At 41.2% G+C, this 26,358-nt stretch overlaps 1 protein-coding gene across 1 annotated transcript in view; it reads left to right on the top strand.

The window, feature by feature from the left end:
• Nucleotides 1-1,457: 1,457 nt before the first annotated feature.
• The window catches only part of ARMC2 (armadillo repeat containing 2), a 94,480-nt gene continuing 69,579 nt past the window's right edge, over nt 1,458-26,358 (top strand). The window contains exons 1-5 of the mRNA XM_090280575.1: nt 1,458-1,626; nt 7,300-7,560; nt 7,990-8,062; nt 15,438-15,609; nt 22,578-22,785. Coding sequence (XP_090136701.1) covers nt 7,343-7,560; nt 7,990-8,062; nt 15,438-15,609; nt 22,578-22,785 — 671 coding nt within the window. The 5' untranslated portion in view covers nt 1,458-1,626; nt 7,300-7,342. The remainder of the gene's footprint in view (nt 1,627-7,299; nt 7,561-7,989; nt 8,063-15,437; nt 15,610-22,577; nt 22,786-26,358) is intronic.

Consider the following 26,358-nt stretch of genomic DNA (forward strand, 5'->3'; position numbering starts at 1 on the left):
CTTCAGGGGAAAGGCTAAGGGAGTAAACCCCGACAGAAAATCCGGAGCCGGAGTCCCTAAGGCGGTTTGACGTTGTAGTCAACACCGGCAACTCCTGCGGCGCACCTGAACCCAAGCTGTATCGGCTCCGTCTTTCCCTTGGACCCTTCAGCTGCGAAGAGAGGGGGGGTCTGCTGCATGGGCAACAGCAGACCCTCCATATTACCCTGCCCAGGCTCTGTAGCTTCAGCGTCATCGCATGATGTCGATTCAACACGGGAGGAGACAGATACCATGTCACTCCCGAGTCGGACTGCACAGCCATTCTCGGCGGTGCAGATGGACTCTTGAGAAGCTACACCATCGTCTCTCGAGACGGACGGCTGCCGACGACGACGACTTGAGGAATAATGACATTCTTTTAGTTCACGTTAGTATCATTTCTTACCCAGCACAATGACTTAACGCATAGTGTGTGCTCAAAAATATTTTCAATTTAATTATTCTTTACCATATACTTAGCACCAAGGGATGTGGCATTTTTCCAGTTGACAACACTTCAAATGAAAAATCCCCATATTTGTAAAATGTGGTACAAACCGGAATGGAAAGTGATTATGGTCTCCCTTGCATTTAAACTGTAAATTGTTGCTGAATGGTCTAATAGGAGAGAACAGAATTTAAACCAGAAATATGTAAGTGGGGCTCTTTTTGCCAATCAACTGTGGTGATGAAGTGAAAACAAAAAATGATTGCCCATGGGAGGACTAGAATTGAATCTAGGTTGTCATTCATTAGACCTCGGGCCCCTTATTTCGTCTCTTGTGAAATGGGGAGGCCAAGCTAGCTAGCTGAAAATGGCAGGGATGCTCAAAAAGATAATATACAGTATAACAATATCCTTTGTAATCTCTGAAGTACTGCACAAATGCAAGGGCTCAGTAACAGCAACAGTTTAACATTTCGTTGATTGCCACGTGCATAACTTTTTAAATCCATATTCTCACTCTCCAGAACCACAAGACCTGACTAGGTACTATCATTTCCCTCCATTTTACAGATTGAGAGGTTAAGCAACTAGTTCCACATTATACAGAGCCACAACTTGAATATTCTTACCCCTAAGCACTAAGCAGCCCTCCTTGTTTTTATTTAATAGAGACGTTCAACAAAGGTGGATCAGTAAATTGCTAAGTAAAAGTAGATGGCTTCCCACCCTGGTTGGTCCCTCCCGAGCCCTCCCTCAGTCTCCCCAGGGCCTCGCATTCCCCGCCTCCAGCCCTTGCTCAGGCTCCTCCCACTCCCACATCTCGGCATTTCTACGCATGCGTCGGGGGAACAAGGCCGGCCCTTTGACCGAGCGGAGGCGCGGAGGGACCTCCCTGCCCCACCCTCCTCGCTCGGGTCCGCCCCGGTCCGCCCCGCCCCTATCGGCCCCGCCCCATCTTCTCCATCGCAGCTGCCGCTGCCTTGGGAAAACCGGAAAATGAACTGAAGCCCCGCAGCTGTTGCTGTCTCCAGCGCTAATCACACAGGTGCTTTGGGTCTGGCCAGAAGCCCCCTTCCCTGCGCCCACTCCCAACTCATTCTCTAGCCCGTTCCTCCGGATAGCCCAGCACTGACCTGGCTCTGCAGCAGGCTTCCAGGGTAGGTAGTTTGTGTACGGTTGCCATGGAGACGGTGGCCTGCCGGGTGGGGCGACCGGCAGGGTGAAGATGCTGCTCCACCTGGACCGGTGGAAGAGGGGGCACTGCTGGGAGTGGGGGAGCCGCTCTCCGCGCGGCAGCTGAGGCGTCCATTGCCCGTTCACCAGGGACCCTCTCCTGTCGCCCCCCTTTCTGTTCCCGGATGGGGAAGAGAGGCGATGAGGGTGCTGTGCACACTCTCAGCGCTGGGCCTGGGTGTCTTTATATCTATACATTGAGCGTTTAGCCAAGTGCACGGCACTTGATAGAAGCTCAATATTTGTTGATTAAGAGAATGATAGACTAAGGGGCTTTGTCTAGGCAAGCAGTGACCCAGTCATGATCACACAAATTGTACCGGGCTCTTCTATGCAACAGATAGATCCTTGATAAATAAATGTATGTGTAACAATGTACATTAAAATATATGTACATATAATGTATTTCATCATCCATTCCCACAAGTATTACAGCAGGTCTTCCATCTCACCTAGTTTGAAATTACTTTCACTTAGTAGAAAAGCAAGTACCACTCTACTTGTATCCTATTTTGTGAATTTGTTAAGTTCTGATTGGCTGGTATTAAATAAAATACTTAATGAAAATTCTGTATTCATAAAGGAAAACACCCCTCATTTAAATTTAAAACTTATAAAAATGAATGAAAATACTGACCAAATGTCATTCCTTTTCCTTTTGCAATTTGTTTTTTAAATGCAGTTTTTCATTCACAGAAGACATTTTTGTTGTGTTCTTTTATCACATAGCACTTAGACAATAGTTAACGCTTTTTAAGGGTCAGGCACCATGCTAAAGCACTTTACCTAAATTATGTTATTTAATTCTTGAAATAATTCTATGAGGCAATTACTATTATTACACATATTTTATAGATGAGGAAACTGAGGGTTAGAGGTGTTGGAAGCCCTGCTCTAGGTTACATAGCAGTGAATTGTCAGAGTATTTGAATCCTAACTCCAGCATCTAAGCACTTAACTGCTGCCTCTTTGGATGCTTATATTAACACAAAAGTAATTAAAAATCAACCCTGGCTGGTTTGGCTCAGTGGACTGAGCGTCGGCCTGCGAGCTAAGTGTCGCTGGTTCGATCTTCCAGTCAGGGCACATCAGAGAAGGAAAACTCTGACTCCAAAAAACCTCCGCTGCCTTGCGGCATACCTCTTCAGGGGAAAGGCTAAGGGAGTAAACCCCGACAGAAAACCCGGAGCCGGAGTCCCTAAGGCGGTTTGACGTTGTAGTCAACACCGGCAACTCCTGCGGCGCACCTGAAGCCAAGCTGTATTGACTCCGTCTTTCCCTTGGACCCTTCAGCTGCGAAGAGAGGGGGGGTCTGCTGCATGGGCAACAGCAGACCCTCCATATCACCCTGCCCAGGCTCTGTAGCTTCAGCTTCACTGGAGAGGACACTCCAGCGTCATCACAAGATGTCGATTCAACACGGGAGGAGACAGATACCGTGTCACTCCCGAGTTGGACTGCACAGCCATTCTCAGCGGTGCAGATAGACTCTTAAGAAGCTACACCATCGTCTCTCGAGACGGACGGCTGCCGACGACGACGAATTAAAAATCAGATCAGGGCCCCGAGTATTTGATTTGCAGGGAAAAGAATATGGAGGTGGCCAGTCTTTCCCCTTTTGCAAACACCTTGATAGTTGCAGTGTTGCATTCAGTAAGAAGGCTCTGATTTAGGTGACTATTAGCAGTGAAGGTGAAGGCAGGTCTTCATAATTAGGTGTTGGGTTGGCCAAAAAGTCAATTTAGTTTTGTCTGTAAAATAAAAGACACATTTTTCATTTTCACCAATAAATTTATTGATTTAGATATTTTGAGTATGTTGGCTATTCCTGCTATTGGTTTCTAGTGGGTAGAGGCCAGGGGTGTTGCTAAAGATCTTCCAATGCATAAGACAGCCCCACAGCAAAGAATTATTTGTCCAAAATGTCAATAGTACTAAGAAACTTTACAAACCACTTTTGACATGTTTAATCAGTCACAGCACCTTCTCCATACACTGCACAAATCTTTTTTTGAGTTTCAGTTGTGTTTTTACCTTTCTTTAAATAATAAAGCATAATATGCCAAAAACGTTGCATGTTTTCTTCCATATTAAAATGACTACATAAAAATCTACCTAAGTTTCTTTATGAACACTGATAGGACAGCTGTCACAATACAATCTAACAAAATCGTTTCAAATGAAGTTAAAGACAACTAAGCACTACTAGAGCCATGGTACAGAACTTTTTGGCCAATCCAATATATGCAATTGTTGACCTTCAGCTGTGCGTCACACGAAGAACTGTGGCTCAGATTCTGGTGGGGCAACACCAGTTACACAGGCACAGTGGGAGGGTGTACTGTCAGAGACCAACTTGCGGAGTAAGGAGGACAGACATCTGACTGAGGCTGGGAGGATGAGAGGCATGTCCAGGAAAGCTTTCGTGAGGACCTCTAGGAATATGCTGGGTGATTATATTTTTTCTTTCTAGTCCTTTCCCTTCCTTCCATTCTACCAATCCCTGCCAGCTCACATCATGCCTCAAAATCTTTTAATTTTATCATCAGCTTTTGTTTAATTTCTCTCTCTGTTCCCACTCCAGTCTTCATTTCCTGTGCTCCTTATCCAGCACACACCCCATACTTCCTTGACCCTCCACCTTGGCTCACTCATTGATTTTGCTGGAAATTCCTTCTCGACTCCAGCCCCAGTGTCAGCCATTGCCATGTGCTTAAATCCAGCCCGTTTTTCCAGAACTCAGATTAAGCATCACCTCCTCCAGGAAGTCTACCTGACACCTTCTTCCAATCAGAAGTTTCTTCCTCTTTTGTAACCACATGGTGGTTTATTATCTTTTTAATTGACCCGATCAGTTTCTACCTTGTATTAAAATCATTTGGGTACAAACAGAGCTGATACTCAGCTGGTATGCACCAAGGACACTCCAGTTGCATACCATGTCTCTATATAGCATGTCTCTATATTGGCGTGTAAATAGCTGCAGCCCCAGGACTCTGAGTACCCCACCTCCTACCACCCCATCTAGCAGGTAATAGTTTGAATATCATCTCTGAATATATGTCATAGGGGTTTTTTTGTTTGTTTGTTTTGTTTTGTTTTTTTGCTATTGCTTAAGACCCTGTCCATCTCACAGAATTGTTGTGGGAACTAATTGAGATGATGTATTAAAGAGTACTTAGCATAGTGCTTGGTACTAAAATAAATGTTAACTAGCACTAGTGGTCCTTCTTGCCTGAGAGTGAAGATAATATGTATTCTTGTCTGTGTTCCCAGACAAGAGGGCTTGTCCAAATAGAGGGCTTTGCACACAGGAAACAATCAGTTGTAGCTGTGTGAATTTGTTCCAGTTGTGAGGAGAATTTTTGTAAAGTTAAATTTCTTTGATACTATTGTGTAATACTTTACTATAAAGAGGCAAGCTTTCAAATTCTGACTGATTGTTTTTTAAGTTGGTAAAAACCATCTATAAAAAGAATTTTTAATTTAACTAATAAAAACACTCCTCAACAAAACAAAACAAAACAAAACCACTTCTAACTCAGTTCACTTGTGTTATTGAACATTTGCATGTTTGATTTAGTTAATAATATATCTTACATTATTAAAACAGTTCTTCACAATATAATTGTTAATGTGAGATTTGGGGGGAAGAGAGAGGAAAGGTGAGAAATTTGTTAGAATTTGTGGTGAAAATTCAGAGACAAAAATAATTTTTATGTACAATATCTGCATTGTTTCCACCAGTATTTAATCAGTCTAAACTTCTGTATGCCCAAATAACTTATAGACTCCCTAGAATTTGACTTGAGTCAATGTCTCTGCTTCATTACTTTGTGAAAGAGAATAGTGTTCAGTATAGTGTTCAGTACAGCCAGGGAGAACCTTAGTCAGGAATGAGGGTCCATTATTATTCATTCAAAGCCCTTTTTCTCATCTTTATTAGGTTTGTCAGATCACCTTTGGATGTTGCTAGACTTATTAGTGACATCTGGGGTTGAGAGAGTTGCAAACCTGATTTGGGTTCTGGAAGAAATTTGTTCATTGTACTGAAGCTTCTCTCACTAAGTGGTATAATTTCTTGCTACAGTGGGCCTTTCAAAAACCTGTCATGGCCACTTAAGTTAGATGTTGTGGGAATGCATTTATATTATTCTGCATCCAAAAATAATCCACATGTCTATTTAATACACTTTATACATATTTTTAAATAATTGTCATTGAATATTTTTAAATAAAGAGCCCATCATATCATGTCATATTAGAAGAAAAATGTGTCAGGCCTCTCATATATTCTGTTAGTTGTTTTAATTTACATAGTAATTTTGGAAACCTTGCTTTAACTTCAACCTCCTACATCAAAAATTCTTAGAATAGTATTGCTTATCTAGTAATTTTTGTACTGTTTTACCTCAACACTCAGCCTTCCCATCTGGAAGGAAGGGCATGTTGTTTGGAGTTTTCATTATACTCTTTTCCTCAAAAACTCTTAGGGTGAGGCCTGGGTTGAACTAAACAAATGTTCCGGTTGTGTGTTTTCATGTAACAACTTAATATATAAAATCATGATATAATACATCGTCATTTGTCTAAGAAATCACCTGTTGACTACTTATGGAAATGGAGTCTTTTTAGCTTCCTTTGGCATGTCACCAATTTTTTTCTTTTTGGCATATTATTCTAAACTTGGGCAGCTGAAACATATGATAATTTCCAGACCTCTCTCTCCCTAGAATTATAACATTTTCAGAGAATTGAGGGTTTTTTATAAATGAACACCTAATACCGTATACTAATCAGAGTAAATTTTGAAAATCTTGACTATTTAACGTTTAGAGCTGTCAGAGATGTCTTGCCAAGTTAACCAGGCCTCTATGGGACACATGAGCATTTAAGAAGGATCTGCCTTCCCAAGACCCTTGTGCATGGCTTTAACTCTTTCACTGAGGTTGGGTGGCCTGGGAAGGGATCATTTGATATTGATTTTTGGCACTTATTCATCTAGGACACTATCTCACATTGAAGGTGATTTGAATCAATTATTTCAAATATATCGGCAAATTAGGATTGAATCTTCCTCTGAATTTACAAATTACATTTATAAAAGCAAATATAGTTTGGAAATGGACCCCATCTATTTAAATTTAAACTCATGGTAGCATTTTGTGTGGAGGGCAGTAGGAAAGAAAAGGAAAATTTAGTTTAAAATTTTAACAGAACCCCCAATATTTTGGGGGGGGGGAGGGGATTGAGGATATGAGATAATTTTCTCTTTTTAGTCATCCATCTTCTTTCATGACTTGGCTTCTTTCTCTCCAGGTTTAGCTTTCGTTCTGGGTCTCTTCCCTGTACATCACTTTTCTTAATCGCACATATTCCCATATTCATAACTACCTCATCAACCTATATCTTTGAAAGCTCTTCTCCCATCTTGATCTTCTAACTGTAACTGACTGGTAGATTTTAAAATAAAATGTATTTATCATTTTTTCAAATATAATATAGAGGGATGGTTTATGCATATATAGATGGGTTTAAGGACTCCTTTCTAAACTACAGGATGAAAATAGTTGATATTTTGTATCATATATTTCTAGGGTGTGGTGTCTAGCTGAAGAACATTTTACTTTAAAAGGAAAGATGCTGTCTTCAAAAGATAAAAAGTTGGAAAAGCTGGATCTGTTTTATCGGCCTTCAGTGGCCAAGCAGAAGACCAGTGCAGAAATCATAAGTGAAGCCCGAAACGCATTAAGAACAGTTAGGACCCAAAGACCATTTACGCCACAGGAAGACCAAAGGAAACTATTTGGGCCTGCATCATCAAGGACACCAGAAAATAGACCTCCTTCCTCCTTCAGGTATATGACATTTCTCTTGCCTGTACATTCTGATGTGTAAGCCACCAGATGACATTTCCCCTTGACTTTTGCTACTGATACCAGTTATACCTGTTCAGGATTCCCAAAGATAATTCTAGACCTTGGGCCCAAGAAGTTGGTCTGCAATAGTGAATAGTGGTGTCGTATCTACTTTATAAAGTGATGTGAACAAAGCTTTTAAAAAATCATTGTATTTCTTCTTTTCATTATGCAGTATTTTAAATTCTCCAAAAAGGAATGAAATGACTTAATAATAAAATGTTTTAAGTACTATAATGTAAGATTTCTTCTTTCTCAAGACTTACTCATTGAATGCTTTTGTTTTGGGCTAGCATTAACCAATATATACTAGAAATAAAAGAAATGATTCTTTACAAACTGACACTTCTGTTCCATCTCCTGTGCTAGCCTCCATGCGTCCAGTTTTGAGTCATCTGATTCCAGACCCATCTCCGGTGCACGTCTCAGCCCACTAGAGCTTGTGAGTACTTTATAATATCATGAGCCCTGTGAAATGGAATTGGTTAAGAATACTTGGAATCAGCACTTATAGATGCTAAGAAAATGATCACATAGACCTAAGTGTAATATGAAAGTGAATTCTTTTATACTTTTTCAAATATAATGGTTAGTACCTAATAAAACATTTATAGTTACCTATTGTTTAATAATAATTTTAGAAATACAGAGTAACTTGGCAAACAAACTGTTTCACAGTATTTTTTAAAAAACTCAAAAATGTTATTTTTCATAGTTGTTTACAAATAAATACCTGTACATAAAGAGACAACAATTAGAATTATCTAATGACCTTGCACTGAGGAAGAAGAAGATTTAACTTGTCTCTCCTCCACCTCCTCACAACACAGTCACCCTTTCTGTGTCTACTTCTCCTCCCAATATATACATATATGTGTGTGTGTGTGTGTGTATATACATATATATAATAATTTTGATATATACATATCATAATTTTGGCTAGATCTCTTTTCTCTGACTAGATAAACCCTGTTTATAGCTGAGCCTTGAACTAGTGATGGTTAATGATGATTACTTCTTCCCTCTGGCATTAATAATTGCCTGCTTTTTTAGTTTCGTATTATTACTGTTTCAACCCCAAACTCTTCCCTAGTACTCTAAATCTCCTTCATAGAGTCAGACACATGAAATATCCTGTTGATTCACCTCCCTTGAGAATTTTCCACCCTCTCTCCTGGACCACTTGTCCTGGGCCTCTGGCACACAGCTGACTTTTCCTTCTTATGCTGGAATTCCTGTTTCCTGTGTCCAAAGTCCTTCTCTTGATTTACTCTTGTTTTGGTGGAACACTCACTCCAACAACTTCTTGAGAAAGAATGTATGGGAAGTAAATTGTTTGAGACCTTTATCGTTGTTGTTGTTGTTGTTTTTCTCTCTGGAGTATGTAGGATTTGTCTTTGTTCCCGTTGTTCTGAAATTTTATGATGATGGACCTTTGTGTTAGTCCATTTTCATCCATCTTGCTGGGCACTTTCAGTGAGGACTCTCATGCCTTTCAGCTCTTGGAAATGCCCTTGAATTATTTTGATATGTCCTTCCCTCTTTTTTGTTCTGTGTGCTCTTTCTGGAATTTATTATTTGGATGTGGGATTCCCTGAACTGGCATTTTAATTTTATATTTTTCTGTTTTTCATCATTTTTAGAAGAGATTTTATCTTCTAATCTTTTTATTAAGTTCTTTTCATTTCTGATATTTTTAATTTCCACTTTCCACCCCCCCTTTTAAATTATCTTTATATAGATAGATAGAGAGAGAGAGAGAGAGAGAGAGAGAGAGAGAGGGAGAGAAAGTATTCAGTTCTTGTTTCATGATTGTAGCCTCTTGCCTGCATATATTAGTGATAGTTTTGATTTTTCAATTGTTTTTTCCTCACAGTTCTGAAGATTAGAAGTCTGAGATTAAGGTGGCAGCTGGGTTGATTACTTCTGAGGACTTCCTGCTTGCTTGAATGGCCATCTTTTCCCTATATCTTCACATGGTCTTTCCTTTGTCTTGTTGCATTTCTCTGTTTGTTTGGGCCTCTGTTTTTCTTAACAGAGGTTCTCCTCTGATAGCTCGTGCTTCTTGTTTGGCTGCCCTTATTTGAGAGTGGAAGGATGTAGAATGATTTGGTCAACCCATAGGTGATACCTACCCACATCTACATTTAGGGGAGAGGGGTTTGGCTGGGCTGTGTTGTTTATGAAATTCCCAGTGATAGTATCTTTAGGGCCTTCCTTGTGGACTAGTTAATTTTCTATAGAAATATCTTCAAAACTCTTGGCTGCCGAATAGAGGCTGGCTGCTAACTGCCAGCAGCCAGGTAAAGGAGGAAGGCAGGAATGCCTAACATTCCGTATATGAATGCTCCATTAACAGCTAGGCTTACAAAAAGTACCCCACCCTCAGCTGTGCCTGGTTAGCCTGATTCAGAGATCCTGTTTTACTCTCTTGAAAGAACAAACCTCCCATCTACTTCTGAATTCAGTAGCCTGACTACGTAGAGCTGGGAGGGAAGGAGTCACAGACTGTCAGCCAGTCATTCTTATCTTAGGTACCCTTCCCTTATGCCTCTGCTACTACAGGTACCAGCGATACCAATTCCTGAGACATCTGTTGAGTTGGAGTGCCACTCAAGCTGCGTCCCAGTTTTTTTACTGTATACGTGGGTGCATGTGTGTGTGAGAGAGTTTGATGGTCTGTTTGAAAGTAAGTGGCAGACCTTATAAGACATCATCCATAAAAATTTAAGTGTGTGTCTCCTATGAACAAGGATAGTCTCCTACATCACTACAAGGCTATCATGACATCTCAGAAAATTAACATTACACAGTAGTATCATTTAATGTATAGTCCAAATGACTCTAATTGTCTCAAAATGTATCTTACATTCTTAAAGTACTCATCAAAATCCCTCTGTGAGGAAGATGAAACTTGTTCTTATACTGCAGATGACAAAAATAAGATTCCAAAGTAGTATGTATGAACCAATGCACAATAAATATTTTGCCAGCCATTGTTGACATATGGCTTTTTTTTTTACCCACAACCTTAGAAGCCACTTGGGGTTTGAGTCAGCTATAGCAAGAGGACCCTTTGGTTTGGCAGCCCAGTGGGTCTGTCTGGTTGTAGAATGGCTCTCTATTCTATGATTCTGTCTTCTGGCTCCTATAAATCATTTTTAATATGTCTGTAGTTTTGAGGACTCACTCAGTTTTCACCCACTCTGTCCTGAAAACTTCTGTTTATAGACAACCTGGTCCTTGTCAAACCGGTACAGCTCTGAGACTGCAGGATTAGGTGTTAGGCAAAAGTAATTAGCATCTGCCTCTGTTTAGTGTCATTGCTATTAAATTTCTTACTGAAGAATGGTTGAGTATGATACACAAAGTAAAAATGGGCTAAGAACTCCCCATGTTAAGTTAAATAATTCCTTTAGTTTGAAATATTTTTTTGTTACAGTAGATTATGTAAGGGTCTTAAGTATATTTTATTTTATACAATAATTAAAGTTTGGAGCTCCCAGTCAAAAAGTTCTGAGAATGGCCTCATACTGCCTTCCCTCCCCGCTTCTTTCCTCCTTTCACTTCACCTTAATGAACGCCTTGACTCTGGTAATTACTAAACTGACAAAGAGAGGAGATAGGGGGAAGTAAGGGTGGGAGGAGAGGGAGGGGGATAAAGGAGACAGGGTAAAGCAGTAAGGTGGGGGTGGGGTATCTAATAGTTAGGGGACCCACTTGCTGAAAGAAATGGTGAAGACCTAACCAATTGAATTTCAGTACTTTTTGGATCTAGGACACTTTCCCAGGCTAGTTTGCCTTTTCATGATTCCTCAACTATCAGTCAGACAGGAGGAGGGACCCACAGAGCAACTCATTACAGCTCCTACATTTAACAAGTCAGCTCAACTCTGCGCTTGCACACCTACCCGTCTTCTCCCTGTTTCTCCCCCTTATCTGACTGGGGGCTTCCTGCACCCACAAACAACCTGCGCTTCAGAGAATGATAGAAAAACTGGTGCTTCTGGTCCTGACCACTCACTTAGGTCTTGGCTGCCTGGTCTGACAGGCTCACCAGGGTTCCCATTAGCACATATAACCTCTAAGACGGGAAAGCCCTGCAATTTACAGTCTTCCATTAACATTTATACCTGCTATGTAGGAATGCTCAGGTACATATTTTTTCCTTCTTAGTGGCTCCCCACTCTGCCCACTCCCCCCAACCACTGCTTTGAGCCTGGAGCTATTGTGTATGGTAGTTATTCCTATTTTCATTCTGCGGCTCTGGTTAGCTGGTATTCAGATTGATATACTTAGGAGCAGTTGCTTTCATGCTTTGGATTGTACGATGTAGGAAAAGAACTGTGACCATGTGAATAAATAGGAAATTTTGTCTTTCTTCATTATCATTGTCAAAACAGAATTTTCCCCGTGTGTCCTAACCTTACAAAGCCTAGTAATGTAAGCTCCAGGTATTTGTTTTAAACTTTTTACTGACATACAGAAAAGACACAGATCCTAAGAGTGCAGCTTGATAAGTTTACACACACTCAGTCATCAGCATTCAAAATGAAAAAGTAGATCATTACCAGCCCATCAGAGACCACCTCCCCACGGTGACTACTGCCTGACTTCTCACAGCAGAGTTTAGTTTGAGCCATTATTTGTATATTTTATAGGAACCAAACTCCAAGTATTTGACAAAAACAAAATTAAATATATTTTAAAAAAGGAAGGGACTTAGAGTTAAGCCCATCTATACCTTGAGGATAGAGGAGAATCGAGGGTAAGAAAAAGCAGAATGAAAATGTCAAAGCAGATGTTTTCTGTCACTATTTCTGAAAGGACTGGTACACTACCGCAGTGAGTCCAATGCTGAGAGGGCTAGTGGGTCCCGGAGTACCTTTGGAGAAAATCACGGGAATAGAAATGCACATACAATTGCCACACCCCAAGGCTATGTGCTTGGGGGAATTTTTAACATTTGCTTTCTAACTTCCAAGAGTTCTTTGTGTGTGTGTGTGTGTGTGTGTGTGTGTGTGTGCATTGTGTGTGTTTGGTGTGTGTGAATGTATTCTGTTGCTTTACAGATTAAATCATAGCAACTTTCTGGGATGGAATGTCATAGACTCCCTTTTCTAGCCTTCATGTTGAACAAGGGAGACCCCACCTTCCCATTTGGTGATTCCCAAGGAGCCATGTCAGAAGTTGGTCAAGGCCCACATGCTGGGAGGACTGTTGAAGCCAGCCACATCTCTTAAATGTTCTAGGGATTTTGTTTTCTTGGATTAGGCTGGTCTATGAAAATAGTCTTTCAGTGTTCACTGGCCTCTAGCAGCTTTATCAACCAGAATAAATCTTAACTTCTGACTTTCCAGTGTCCTTGATTATACTCAAGTCCCCGATTAGTGTCATGGCATAAAACATGAGGGAGGGAAGGTTCTCAAGTGAAGGTTTAAGTTTACTTGCAACAGTCTCTGAATTCTAAAGTGACATGAATTGTGTAAGTAAATTTTTTAATGTTTTGTTTTATAAAAGCCATTTTGCTCCACAAAGTGGAAGACCATTTTGTAGAATCCAGCATGGTAGAAATTGATGGTTTGTTTAGTAGTTTTTCCTTGAAGAATTAAAAATGCTTTACATGTATCAGTTTATATCTTAAGTAGTCCAGTGAGGTATTTGTTTAAATGGGATAAATAATTTAGTAAAGGTCAGTAATAAAATGGAACTAATATTTCATTATGCAAACAATGACTAATTTTGCAGTAGGAAAATAATGCCTCCTATCAAGGGGCAGTTAAGGGGCTTTATCTTGCCATCCACAGGTAATTGCATTATTTTCTTTTGGGTAAAAATTATCTTTGCAAAACTATATTTTGTCTTTTGATAAGATATTTAATATGTAAAACATATATAAGAGTTACAGCATTTGTAAAAGAAAACATTTACTATATCTGCATTATTATTATTTAGTAGACTTGATCTTTGTTTCATATTTAAGGTATCTGCAGAATATGGATGTTTTTAGATACATTCAATATTGAGATTACCTTTATGTATTTTATCTTTCATAATTATACCTAAAGTACTTATTTTCCTATCTTATACTCTTAGCTTTTGCATTACTATTAGCTTCATGGCCTAAGTCACAGTCTAATGAATATTTTACAACAAATTAGTGAGAATAAAAAATAAAGTATGTATTTATCAAATAAATATAGCAGAATTTATACAGACAAATGAGTGTTGTCTCCTTCAGAACAGAGCCCTCTGAAGTTAGGATCTTTTCTCCAGCAAGGTTCTGTCAGAGGTTAGGGCCTGGCTTTGAGACTTAAAAGTAACTTGAAACCAAATTCAGTAAATAAAGAGTGAGTAACCTACATAGGAGTGCAGTAGTATTTCTCGAGCCTCTATAACAGGAATTGTATAATGTCAACATCCCTGTAAGAAGGGGACTACTGTCTCCGTTCGGTAACTGGGCAAGTTCCGAGAAATAAATGGCCTACCCAAGCTCCAAAACTAGTAAGTGAATTCCACTTCACATGAATCTGTTCCCAAAGTCATTTACTCTTCCTCTATATTATGCTAATTATTTTATTTACCATTTTTCTGTGTTTAGAAGAATGTGTCTCTAATGTCATAACTAATTTCTTATGTGGCTCATGAACAGATTTCAGATGCAAAGAAATATAAGGGTATAAAAAATATTTTCAGTGTACCTGAAAATAAAACATAATATTTTGAAAAATGTCATCATTATTGAAATAAGCAACTTACTGGAAGGAGAACGCTAATATAGATGCCATTGTTCTCTTAGTGTATGTAAGAAAACATGTGTTTAAATTATGTGTCATATATGATAGATGACTTCACCTGTTTTCCCAAATTATCTGACTTGAACTTCACACTGGATATTTAAAAATATCTGTTGATTAACCTGTTGGATTGAGAGGCATTCATTTCACATATTATGTAAGTGACTTGAGAAACTTGAACTTGATTATTTTTGGTTAGAGAGCTGAAAAGCACTTGGCTGCCATAAGATTGCTTTCATAGACAGATAATCATGCTCAGGTTGGAGGGTAGAAGTATCAAGCACCTGGCCACACTGAAAGTGAGAGATTAGGCCTCGGTGAGGTTCTGGCCCTGGTTCAGAGGCCACTGCTGTCTGGAGGTTAGACTAGACAGCGCTCTGGGTGGCATAATGCTTGGTGCATGTGTTTTTAAAAGTCTTTAAGGAATTGGAATTTTGCCAGTAATGTTTCTTTTCTAAGGATATCAGCATAGAATTCTGGCAATATGGAAAAAAATATGTTGATGTCATAAGTCTAAGACAACTTCTTGCTCTTATTTTTTGTGACTTTAAATTATTTTTAAAATGTTATATCATTAAAAAAGTACTTATGTGGAGTCCAAAATGTGTAAAGGTAGTATTTATATTCTGTATAATTCTTGACACATATAGGTGCCCAATGAATGTTTTCTGAGCTGAACTGAACACAAAAATTTGCAAAGCATATTGAATATACTCCACCCAAATTTGTAGTTTCTTATACCTGTTTGCTAGCATGGGTAAACTGTTCTGTTTTTGTTTTTGAAATACGCTAAGTAGGACAGCATTTAATACAATACATTTGACAAAACCAATGAAAAGGTGTTACCTATAGAACTTATTAAGTCAGGTGGGCCAGTGGGACGTAGGGTCCGGGGTCGGGAGGAAGCCAGGCAGAAAGCCCAGCCTGTGCTCACCAGGAAGTGTCAGAGTCAGCTCCAGGGTGGTGGACTACTTTGAGACACAGAAACTCATACCAATCATTTAAAAAATCTCTTTCCAGAAACCGAAAGCCCCAGCATCTCCCATCACAGAGGAGGATCCCTGCCTTTCTTTTCCTAAACCCCCAGTGGACCCTGCGAAGATTAGAAGAATAAGCAATGCCCGGGCGCGCTTATTCAGGGCAGCCTCCCAGGGGGCTCTTCTACCTGACAGGACCCTTCTTTCTGCTGAGCGTAAGGCCGAGTAACAATCTTTAAAACCTGGGGGCAGGCATGGCTCTTGAATTTGCACACACAAGCTATTTTTATATGTTTCCAAACCTCACATGATTTTTATGTTAACTAAGACTTAGTTAATATTGTACAAAAGTTGGGTAAGAAATATTGTTCATATATTTTTTCTGGGTGTTTATAAAGAATACCTAAATATCACAGTTTTCAAAAAGTCATTACTTGGTAGAAAAATAATATTAGGATAAATATCTTCTAATGAATGGGTTTATCCATATTGGATAAATGATTTTTAAATTAGAGTTTAAGAAGTTATTAATTTTGTTAGGCATTTTAAGATTCATACAATGTACACTAAGCTTGGGTCTTTGAAAATGCCTATCTGATCCCATAGGAAAAATAAGCAAAAGTTAAATGGGGCTTTTCCTGCTGTCACAGAATTGCTGGCAGGTATCTAAACCTAGGAGCAGAAAGGCTAAAAACCTGGAATTCTAAGGAGTGTCCCCAACAATGGCAATTCAGGGCATGCTAAGAGTTTTTCAAACTATAGGAAACATCCTCCATTAGCGAGATGTCAGTAAATTTAGTGGATCACACCAGATTTTTTTAAAAAATGAAGTAGGCTTACATGTAATAGAAAATATCAGGGTACATTGAAGACTATAAGGGTAAGTATTGCTTCAAGAGACTTTACTTCAGACACATACATGGGTGTTCAGAGCCATATGATAAATTTATTATATAGTACATTTATATTAAATCATATTATTAATTTATTATTACTCTATTTGTCAAAAAAGTTGGAAAACCACCTTAGCAGGGGCCAACAGAACTGGCCCTCCTTCAGTCTAAGGACTGAAGAAGAGGCATGGGTCAAGGGTCAAGGGTCTCAGAGGGGAGATCATCTGAGGACAGATGCCACAGGTTCCAAGTCACCACCTGAGGATCCTCCTTGATTTACATACAAGCATCTTTTAATCAGCAACATTCAGTTAGATGTAGATCTCATGGAAAAGTCCAGATTTATGACCTCTTACGAAAAATCAAAAGGTCCTGCAACTCTGGGCCTTTTTTCTATGTAGCCCCCAGGGGAATGATTGGGGCTGAGTGCATGCACCCCCATTAATCCAGGATATGATCTGCAGTTCCCCATGTCCTCCGGCCCACTCTGCTCATTTTCCTGTCTGGTTCTTGTGGTCCCTTGTGACCCCTGACACAGCTGAGGAGGCAGACTCAAGGAGAAAGGAAAAGACAGGCAGCACAGTGTGTGTGTGTGTGTGTGTGTGTGTCACATGGTGATGCTGTACCGGAGTATGATGGTCCCTCAGTATCGATGGGGAATTAGTTCCAGGACCCCCCCTGGAGATATCGAAATTCGCAGATGCTCAAGTCCCTTATATAAAAGGGCATAGTATTTGCGTATAACCTATGCAATCTTCTTGTGGACTTGAAATTATCTCTAGATAACTTCTAAATGTTATGCAAATAGTTATTTTTCTAAATTGTTTAGGGAATAATGACAAGGAAAAAAGTCTGTAGATGCAATCATCTTAGGCCTAATAATATAGTATGCATCAGCAACAATATAACACTTTGTTTCTGACTATTTTGGATCAGAGATTGGTTTAATCTGCGGTGGCAGAACCTGCAGGTATGGAGGGACAGCTGTTCATAATTAGGCTACTCACTTTACCTTCATGTCCCAGTTTGTTCCTTTTCTAACAGTTGGTCAATCAGAAATGTATAGAGCCCCTACGAAATGCCAGGCACCATTCTAGGCCACCAGAGTCCTGTCCTCAAAGAACTTCTAGTCCAGTGAGGGGAGACAGACAATAAACAGGAACACAAAGAAACAGGATCATTTGGGTTCTGACAAGGGCTGTGAAGAGGAGAAGCAGGACAGTGGGACAGACAGTAACTGTGACAGGAGGAATCTGTGTTAGCTCATGGCTCTGGAACTGTCCTTGTGGAGGTGGTACCTGAGTTGGAATGTGTGTGATGAGAAGAAGGCAGCCATGTAGACATCTTTGGACAAGTGCCACACTGAAGGGACAGCGAGGCCGGAGATGGGAGCAGTCTCGGGTGGTGGAGGCCTGAAGGCAAGTGTGGCTGGAAGGTCATTAACCCCAGGGAAGGAGGAGGGAGCTGAGGCCAGGAGCAACACAGGGCCGGGGAAGACTATTCTGATTGCAGTGAAAAGCAGGGTTTAAGCAGGGGAAACATCATCCAACTTACGTGTCTCAACTGTAGCTGCACATTTCAATCGCCTGAGGAACTTTTCAAATATTCCACACTGGGGCACCCGGTCAGACCACTTAAAAATCAGCAAGGCATGGTAGCTGCAGGAGCCCTGTCTCCGGCAAGATGAGAGAGCATGGGGTCTGCAGCTCAAGGTTGGGGGTGAGGTCAGTCTTAGACAGGGGCAGGGTCACTTGTAAACAGGAATGCAAAGCCGAGTTACCAAACAGTTGCTTATTCCATGGTTTTGCTTCTGAACACGAATGCCGCATCCCTGTTTAATGCATTTAACTCTCGGTAGCTCACCCGGAGAAGCCCACCGCGTGCTGAGCTGCTCTCATCTTTGTGGAGGTGACTGAAGAGGCGGGCGTTCCACCCACCAGCCTCATCTTCTGGGCCTCCCTCATGGCTTCTCTCCTTCCCTCCTGGGCCGCCTGGCCCTGGGCCTTAGCACTCCAGCTGTGCTCTGGGAGGTGCCATCTGTGGTATCACGTCCCAGCACCCAGGCCATCTTCACGCCCCCACGCCGCCCCGGAGCACATCTTCGCTGTGGTTCCTCTATCCACCTTGTTTGCAGTTGCCCGGCTTCACCTTTTCCGTTGCCCCTGAGCTCTGTGTCAGCACTCAGGAAACAATGGCAGTAAAAAGTCATTGTCATTTTCAAAGCCCACTTAAAAAATACATTTTAGCGCTCCAGCCTTGCGATCATCAGCACATGCACAGGAGCTCACTGGGCTTGTTTCTGAGTCTCTGTTGTTCAGAAAAGGTGCCCTTTATTGGGTAATTGTTAAGGCAACCCTGCAGACAGAGGTGCCTCCCTCCCTTTGGTGTGAAGTCATTTGCAGCTGACACTGCCACCGGCAGGGCTAGAGGTGTGGTGATGGGTTCGGAATTTCTGATTTAAGGAAATGAAAGGGGAGAAGGTGTGTGTAAGCATCCTCACAGGACCAGCAGTTTAATTGCTGTGTGTTCCAGGTGGGGTTTTTGGCCGGAGGGGGCAGTGCTGCTAACACCTCCCTGGTTATCCAAGCCAGGGAGGGCCCTCAGTGCAGTCTCTGCACCCTCCCCCTCCCCCGCCACCCCTGCCATCACCAGGCCCTCCATGGGCTTTCTAACTGCGCTTACTAAATACTTCTTGGGTTGGATTCTCCTTTCCCCGCACTGCCTCCCCACCTTTATCGCTTCTGGCCCTGGTCTTGGTCTTCCAGCTGTCCTGTCTTGCTCTCTGCGGAGGCTGCAAGTGGGTCAGCACAAGGACCCTCCGCCCTCGGAGCAGCCAGCAGAGCCTGGGAAAGGGAGCTCCCAACCAGATAGGGCTGTGACCAGTGGCCTTATCCCTTTATCTTAATGGACCATGAAAATTCATTTTCTGTGTGTGCCTTAAGGGACAAGAGGTCAGCAGGCAAACAAAAACCAGATTGCATCATTTTCTTGCTGAAAACCCTTCCCTGTGCCTAAAGGAATGTTTGCCAAACTGAGTTCCAGGGAACATTTTAGCAAAATATTAATAGCTTTTCCTTGGAAAAGGGTTCAGTGCTGAAATAAGTCTGCCTACCTTCTCTCCTCTTGGAGGGTGGCAATATACATGAGCATATTTAAAGGGTTGGTAAAACCATCTGGTAAAGAAACCTGTTCAATTTTAATTCAACCCAGCATTTCAGAAATCTGCTTGGCTGTGGCATCTGTCTTTTGGGGGACACGGTTTGGGAAACACTGACCTCACACAGGAGTTGGCAAACTTTTTCTATAAAAGGTCAGATAGTAAATATTTTAGACCTTGTAGGCCATACAGTCTTTGTTCAGCCTACTTAACTACACCATTATAGTGCAAAATCAACTAGAGACTGATTTATGGCCACTGAAATTTGAATTTCATATAATTATATGTTACAAAATAGTTTTTCCTTTTGATCTTTACCCCCAACCATTTAAAAATATAAAAACTTTTCTTAGCTTGCAGAGTGTACCAGAACAGGAGGCAGGCCAGATTTGGTAGTAGTTGGCTGCTCCTTGTATGCACAGCTCTGTTGTCATCTGGCCCCAGCCTAACTTCCAGGCCCTTCTCTTGCCTCTCCCTTCCCTACCTAACTCCACTGACTGTGCACCAGCAATGTGGAACTCTGCATTTCCTCACAACCACCCATCCTGCTGTTTCAATCCTCACGCAGGATCTGCTGTATAATTTGTTGGACCTAGTGCGACATGAGAATGCAGCACTTTTTGTTCAAAAATTATTCAGAATCGCAAGATGGCAACAGCAGAACATTAAACCAGCACGGGCCCTTCTGAGCACAGGGCCCTGCCTGACTGTCCAGCTCATATGCACATGAAACTGGCTCTGACTTGAGGCTTTTGTTCCTTCTCAGAACTCCTTTTGGTCTCCTGTAAACCCTTCAAAATGCTTTGCAGGCTCCACCTCCTCTACGAATCTTTCCCCAACCAACTCTTAACCCCTCAGAACTCCCCTGCCCTCTCTGTCCTCCTTGCCTGGCTCAGAGCATTGCATTTCTGTCTTTACACACATCTGCTTCTCTGTCTCCCTTACAAGACTGAGCAACTTCAGCAGGTAAAGAGATTGTCTCTAGCTTGAGAGCCTAAAACAGGGTCTAGGATAGAGTAGGAGCTAAAGAAAGATCTGTGAAATGGAACTGTACCTACATGGTAATGTTACCAGTGGTAGAATCCTTCTGAAGTTTACCCATGATCCATTACAAAATTAATACAGTGTGCTGCAGATATTTGCTGGGGAGGCACAGAGCATCCTTCCTCATGCTCAGTTTCATGGTGGAGATCCTGCAGGGCTGGAGTGAGCCCCAGGGCACCTCTTCACTGTACCTGACAAGCTCACCTGGTCCATTGTAAAGATTGGAGGGCTGCATGCAGCTCCTTCACCTACGAGTAGGGGTGTTTTTTCCCCTCTAGCACACTAGCCCCGTGATAGCTGGGGCTTCTTGTCCACCACCAGATGCACTGCCAGCTGCCCCTGGAATAGCACCTGGCCCGCAGCAGTGGATGCTGAATAAATACTTATGGAGTGAATGAATGAAGGAAACAAATGCTAAAATGTAGGCACAGGCTAAAGATGCTTCATAATCTAAAACAAAATAGATGCTTTGTGATTCAGTACTTAAGGTAGCATGGTGCTATTGATAGAGCCCTGGACCAGGAGTAGGATCCTTGAGTTCCTCTAATAATAATGACAATAACGTCTGTCTAGGTTGTGAGTGTGCTAGCAGCAAATAAGTCACTATGCCCTATCGTTTAATTCTCACCACATTGCCAAGAGGTGGGGACTATTGAGGAAAGGGAGGGAAAAGTTGAGTGGCTTCCTAAGTCCCACAGCCTGTACTTGACCCTAAGTCTGATGACATGCAAAGCCTATGCTCTTGCTGCCATATAGTTCTTCTCTCCCAGAACTTCCTCTGTGACCTTAAACCAGTCACTTAACTTTTTGGGTTCTCAATTCTCAACTGAAAAATGAAAGGTAGGCTAGCTAACCTCTATGGTTTCTTTCAGCTTGAAAATTCAGTGTTTGGGAAACAAGATACTTGGCCAGAGGAATAGACTAGGTGGTTTTGCCATTGGTTTTTATTGTTTTATTGGTTCAAGTGCCGAAAAGGAAGCCTTGAGTCATTTTGAAAAAGCTTTCAAAATGCTATTCTTCTATATGAAATTCATCTCCCCTTCCCCTTTGAAAAAATAAAATGTTATCACAGACTATAGTGGCAGCATAATGTCCATTGCTGATAAAGAAACAGTGTTGCATTCTAAGTCTAAGCTTCTGAAGTCATAAACAAGATAGATGTTTCAGTTCAGAGACTGGACATCTTCTTGCAACTCTTATCTCACTCCCCATTAGCAAGCCTCATAGGGCTTTCAATGCACACCTCCATTCACCACCTAGTAATGGTCTGCGAGCCTCTGCGACCCAGCCCCTGCCCCTCTGGTCACCTCTCCTCTTCTCTCCCTCACACACCTCACTTCTGCTGTTCCTTCAGCCTGTCAGACACACTCCTGCCCTAGGGCATCTGCATCGGCTCTTCCCTCTGCTGGAAAGGCTGTTCCTCATCAGCTGATGCCTAAGTGCCTCACCTCCTCCAGGGGTCTGTCTACCATGTGCACCCTGTTCAAAATTGCTACCTGCCCCCATTCCCAGTCGCCTTTACCATTCTCCATTTTTCTACTTTTACTGTTTTCCCTTGCACTTATTATTTTATATACCTTATTTATTATTGTATATTACTTATTGTCTATATACACCTACTAGGGTGTAAACCCTATGACGTCAGGGATTTTTGTTTTGTTGCTGGTGCATCCCAAGTGCCCAGGACAGTGCCTGACATCAGGGAGGCACTCAATAAATACTTTTTTGAATCAAAAATTACTAACATGATCAAATTTAGGAATAGGAGTTATTGTTCTGGGATGCAGAGTATATACGTGGACTTAGGTAGTTCATAAACCTAAATTCAAGTGTTTGCCTTAGGTAGACTCCAAGCTAATAAAAACAAGATTCCATTCATTTTCACCTGCTGAATTGATGATGCCAAGCCTAAAATAGCAAAGAGGTCTTACATGTTCAGGGAGGTTTTTATCCATATAGTTGCAGAATTGATTATAAGTAATATATAATTTTTAAAGTGTGTAAATTCTTAGATTGAAAAAAATATTGAAAGGTGGTGATTCCTAAAATAAGAAATGCGTTGACAAAAACGTTTCCTTCATTATAACAGGAAAGAAGACAGTGGAATCCAGAGAAACAGTTAGGATGGGGGACTCTGTGATGAAAATCAGTGGGATTTATGTAACAGAATCAAAGACTGCTGGCCACTTGAAGAGTCATCCGCTTCAGCTGACTGGTGGTGGAGGCTTCAGTGAAATCAAGGAGCAAGAAATGTTGAATGGGGCAGCATCCTTGCCATCTCATCTCAGAAGCGGAGGGTCAGTATTCTTTCCATTTCATTTTCTGGTGAGGATAACAGTATCATTTACCAGTTTGTTTTCTGTCTTATGTAGATGGTTGGTTTGCATTTTCTCTTTTGCGGAAAGCAAATTTTAAGTTAATGGTACATGAGTAGGAAAGATTTCTTCTCCCAGCTAAATGGAGTTGGTTTTACATCATTCCTCATTTAATCCTTAGGAAAACATTTATTCATACTTGCCAAAACACTGCTTTGATCGGACTGTCAGAATGAAGTCTTTGCTTTACTTGGACTCTTCCAGCCCACTCTTGAGTGATGACTGATCATTCTGTTTATGTTATTTGGGATTCTTGCCTGGACTGGAATCTCATTAGCTGCCGTTTGGTTAGTTTACTATTGTTAACTCCACAAAAGAATAGACACTTAATTTATTTTTTTCTCCAGTAGAAACTTGGATTAAAATATTTATTTCGCAAACTAATAGTTAAATCAGGAGAGTCCTGTGGATTTCAGTTATGAGACAATCCGTCTACTAATCCCTCATAAGATGAATGATTAGGAATTACTTTATTTCATACCATGTTCCTGTACAGACCTTTCTTTTTCACCCTAGTTCTCACCAACACCTTCATCACAACTGCCTCCCCAACCCCTGCCTATCTGGGAACCCCTAAATTCATACTGTGTTACTAGATATGGCTTTCTAGGAGTTTTGCCTGAAAATTGAGAGCAAATATCCTACCATATGAAGAATTTTTAAGAAATGTTTATTGTATGGACCACATGGGTTCTTACCTGGTGTTTTCCCAAGGTAGCCTTGAGTAACTGGGGGCCAGGGTAGGAGCAGGCGCTGTTTTCTAGTCCCAGCCACTAATGGCGCTAAGATAGGCACAAGGTCTTGGACTAGACAGGGTCTCTCAAAGACATTTTTCTATGACTTTCCATTGGGTCATTATGGACAAACGCCCAGTTCAAATTTGCCTAACAAGATCACATTCCATGGGCCATTTTAAGACCGTCAAGTACTTGTTACCCTCACTTTAGATTTCAGGCCTGACTTTGGTTTGTACATGTTACGTACTTAAAACTTTTCCCCTGAACCGTCTGCTTGGCAGCTAGCTAGTTTAGCTGAACTGACCTTGTCTGCTGACACAGCCTGAAGAGTGTCGCACACGCCGGGTTTATATTAGGCAACCTAGCAGTCCTTGTAATGTCGCTTCGCATTCAGAACATTTTTTAAATTAAAGGAAAAACGCGATGTCTCCTTAAGTGGAAGAGAACAAACTTCAAATTGGGACTTTGGGAGTTGAGCACAAAACATCACACTAGCCATTGCAACAAATCTTTTCCAGTTGGTGAGTAAGAATAGGCTGCAGACCTCAGAGCTTTAACATAAAAGGCAGCCAGAGAACTTGTGTTCCTTTCAGCACTGGAGTGAAAAGGAAACATTTATCCTGCTGCTCCCATCCTTACAGTAATTAAAGCTGACTAGGAAAAACCAGGCAAGATCTGTTTTTGTAATTTAATTTTATTATTTTTTTGCAAACCTTCAGATGTTGCAGAATAATCTGGCAAGCCGGAGTTCATTATGTCTTCCCCAGTCCCAGACAGCAAAGACATTTTCAATTACATATTTTAGCCCAAAAACAGCAAAGGAGAAATCAATTAGGGACTGGACGCACTTCTTCCTGACTGTCCAAAATTATGAGGCGTTGGCGCTAATTGTTCATTGTTTTCTTTTTGTTTTGTTAGCATGACTTTTGCATCATGTAACAATTGTGTCTGAGTTGGGTTTGCAGTACACCCTGGCAAGTTTAACTTCCAATAACAAATTTGCTCTTTGAATCTTGACCTCCTTTAATCATTGGATGAGGTTTTGTTGAGGTGCCAAAAAAATTTTTTTGTACAGTAAAATTAAAACAAACCAGCAAATGGAAACTATTAGCAGTTCTTTCACTAATTACATTTGTGAATCAATCTGGGACACTTGATAATTATTTCTTGTAAACATTTAAGTGAATAATTCCAAGAAATGATCTTTGCTATGCAGTGGAATATTCCCAGTTTTGATGTTAAAGTCTTACCCTCAATTAACGTTTTCTTAATCGTTAGCTCATAAACTGGAAAATGAAGTCTTGTCAGTGAGCTGGGCTGTCAGAAGAAGGGAGGGAGGGGAAAACCAACTGGAAAAAGGGGAGGTGCAAGGGGACACAGGGTGGAGAGGAGCAGGGGCAGATTGTGCGAAGGAGACAGAGGAAGTGGGGACATGCGCCCAGTGCAGGATCCTTACGCTTTGTGCTGAGAGCTCGGGCCGGGGAGAGGAAGGAGCAGTTTATGTCAGTGAGACAGCATGGATTTGTGCGCCCTTAAGTTAGAACATAGATAGCTCAGACATGGGATGGACTGGAGTTTAACTTGGTGCTGGTTGTGATGGAAAAGGATTTGCTAAGCAAGGGATCATCGCAAACAAGTCTTGGGGAACTATTTAACTTTCCAAAAGAGAACACACTCTCAAACAGTTAATGAATTATAATCCTAAAACAGTGTGCCAATTACAACAGTCCCTGTGTGTTCGTTTAAGAATCATGTCAAGTCTGGCAGGCTTGCTCTTCAACAACACCCCATTTTCTCTCACTTTGCTATATGGATTGAAAACAGCTTTCATTAAAATATGTATACAGGGGTGGGCAAAAGTTGGTATAGCTCCCTGTGTTTTGTACTCACAGCTGGAAACCTAATTTTGCCAACCCCTGAATGTGTATAAATCTCCTTCGTTTGTCAACCCATCCATCCATCTATCCATCCATCCAGTGGTTCAATTTGATGAAATTCTTTCTATATCTGCTTAAAAACCTTTTAAGATTTTCTGTGTAAATATTGTTCAAATCATTGTGGTTTGGAAATGTGATGTTTAGGAGGAAAGACCAAGAGCAGTCAATTGTAGAGAATCAAGAACCCTTCGCTGGGAGCCAGAGTCCCTGGTTTGGTTATTCTCTCAGCCACGTGACTTCTCTCTATGCCTTTCCGCAAGTCTCTCAACACTTTCGGGGGCTTAGTTTTTAAATTTGTAAAATGGAAATAACTGTGCTCCTTCACTCCTACCTCTTCCCAACTCTCACTGTAGGTTGTGGAATAATTAATAATGCTTGAAAGAACTGTGTTTAACTATCAAGCACTGTTCGTATTGTTAGAGTCAAAAATAAGAGAAGAGGGCTTTTAGTTAAGGATGCCAAAGCAAAGGTTCTCTGCAGAAACCCAACCAAAGCAACAAATAATACAAACTAAAGAAGCAAACATCATGAATGGGACAAAAAAAAATAAAAAAAGTTCCAACCCCAAACTATGAAGCATGAAACAAACTTTACACTGCATTTTGACCTTCATCCCACTCCCTCCCCAACTTTGGAAAGTGAGCTGTTTTGCATTGTATGTTAAATCCTGCTCAGTCCATGTTTGGAGGAGGGTTGTCCTTGTCTTTCCTCTTCCTCATCCTAGAGGTGGTTAAGTGGCCCAGAGCTGGCTACTCAGAATTCTCCAACCCAGCAGCCATAACACTTGGTTCAGAGGTGGGCACATGATCCAAGCAAGGCCA

Source organism: Furipterus horrens, unplaced genomic scaffold (assembly GCF_987537825.1).
Source record: "Furipterus horrens unplaced genomic scaffold, mFurHor1.1.pri manual_scaffold_6, whole genome shotgun sequence".
NCBI classification, from domain to species: Eukaryota; Metazoa; Chordata; class Mammalia; order Chiroptera; family Furipteridae; genus Furipterus; species Furipterus horrens.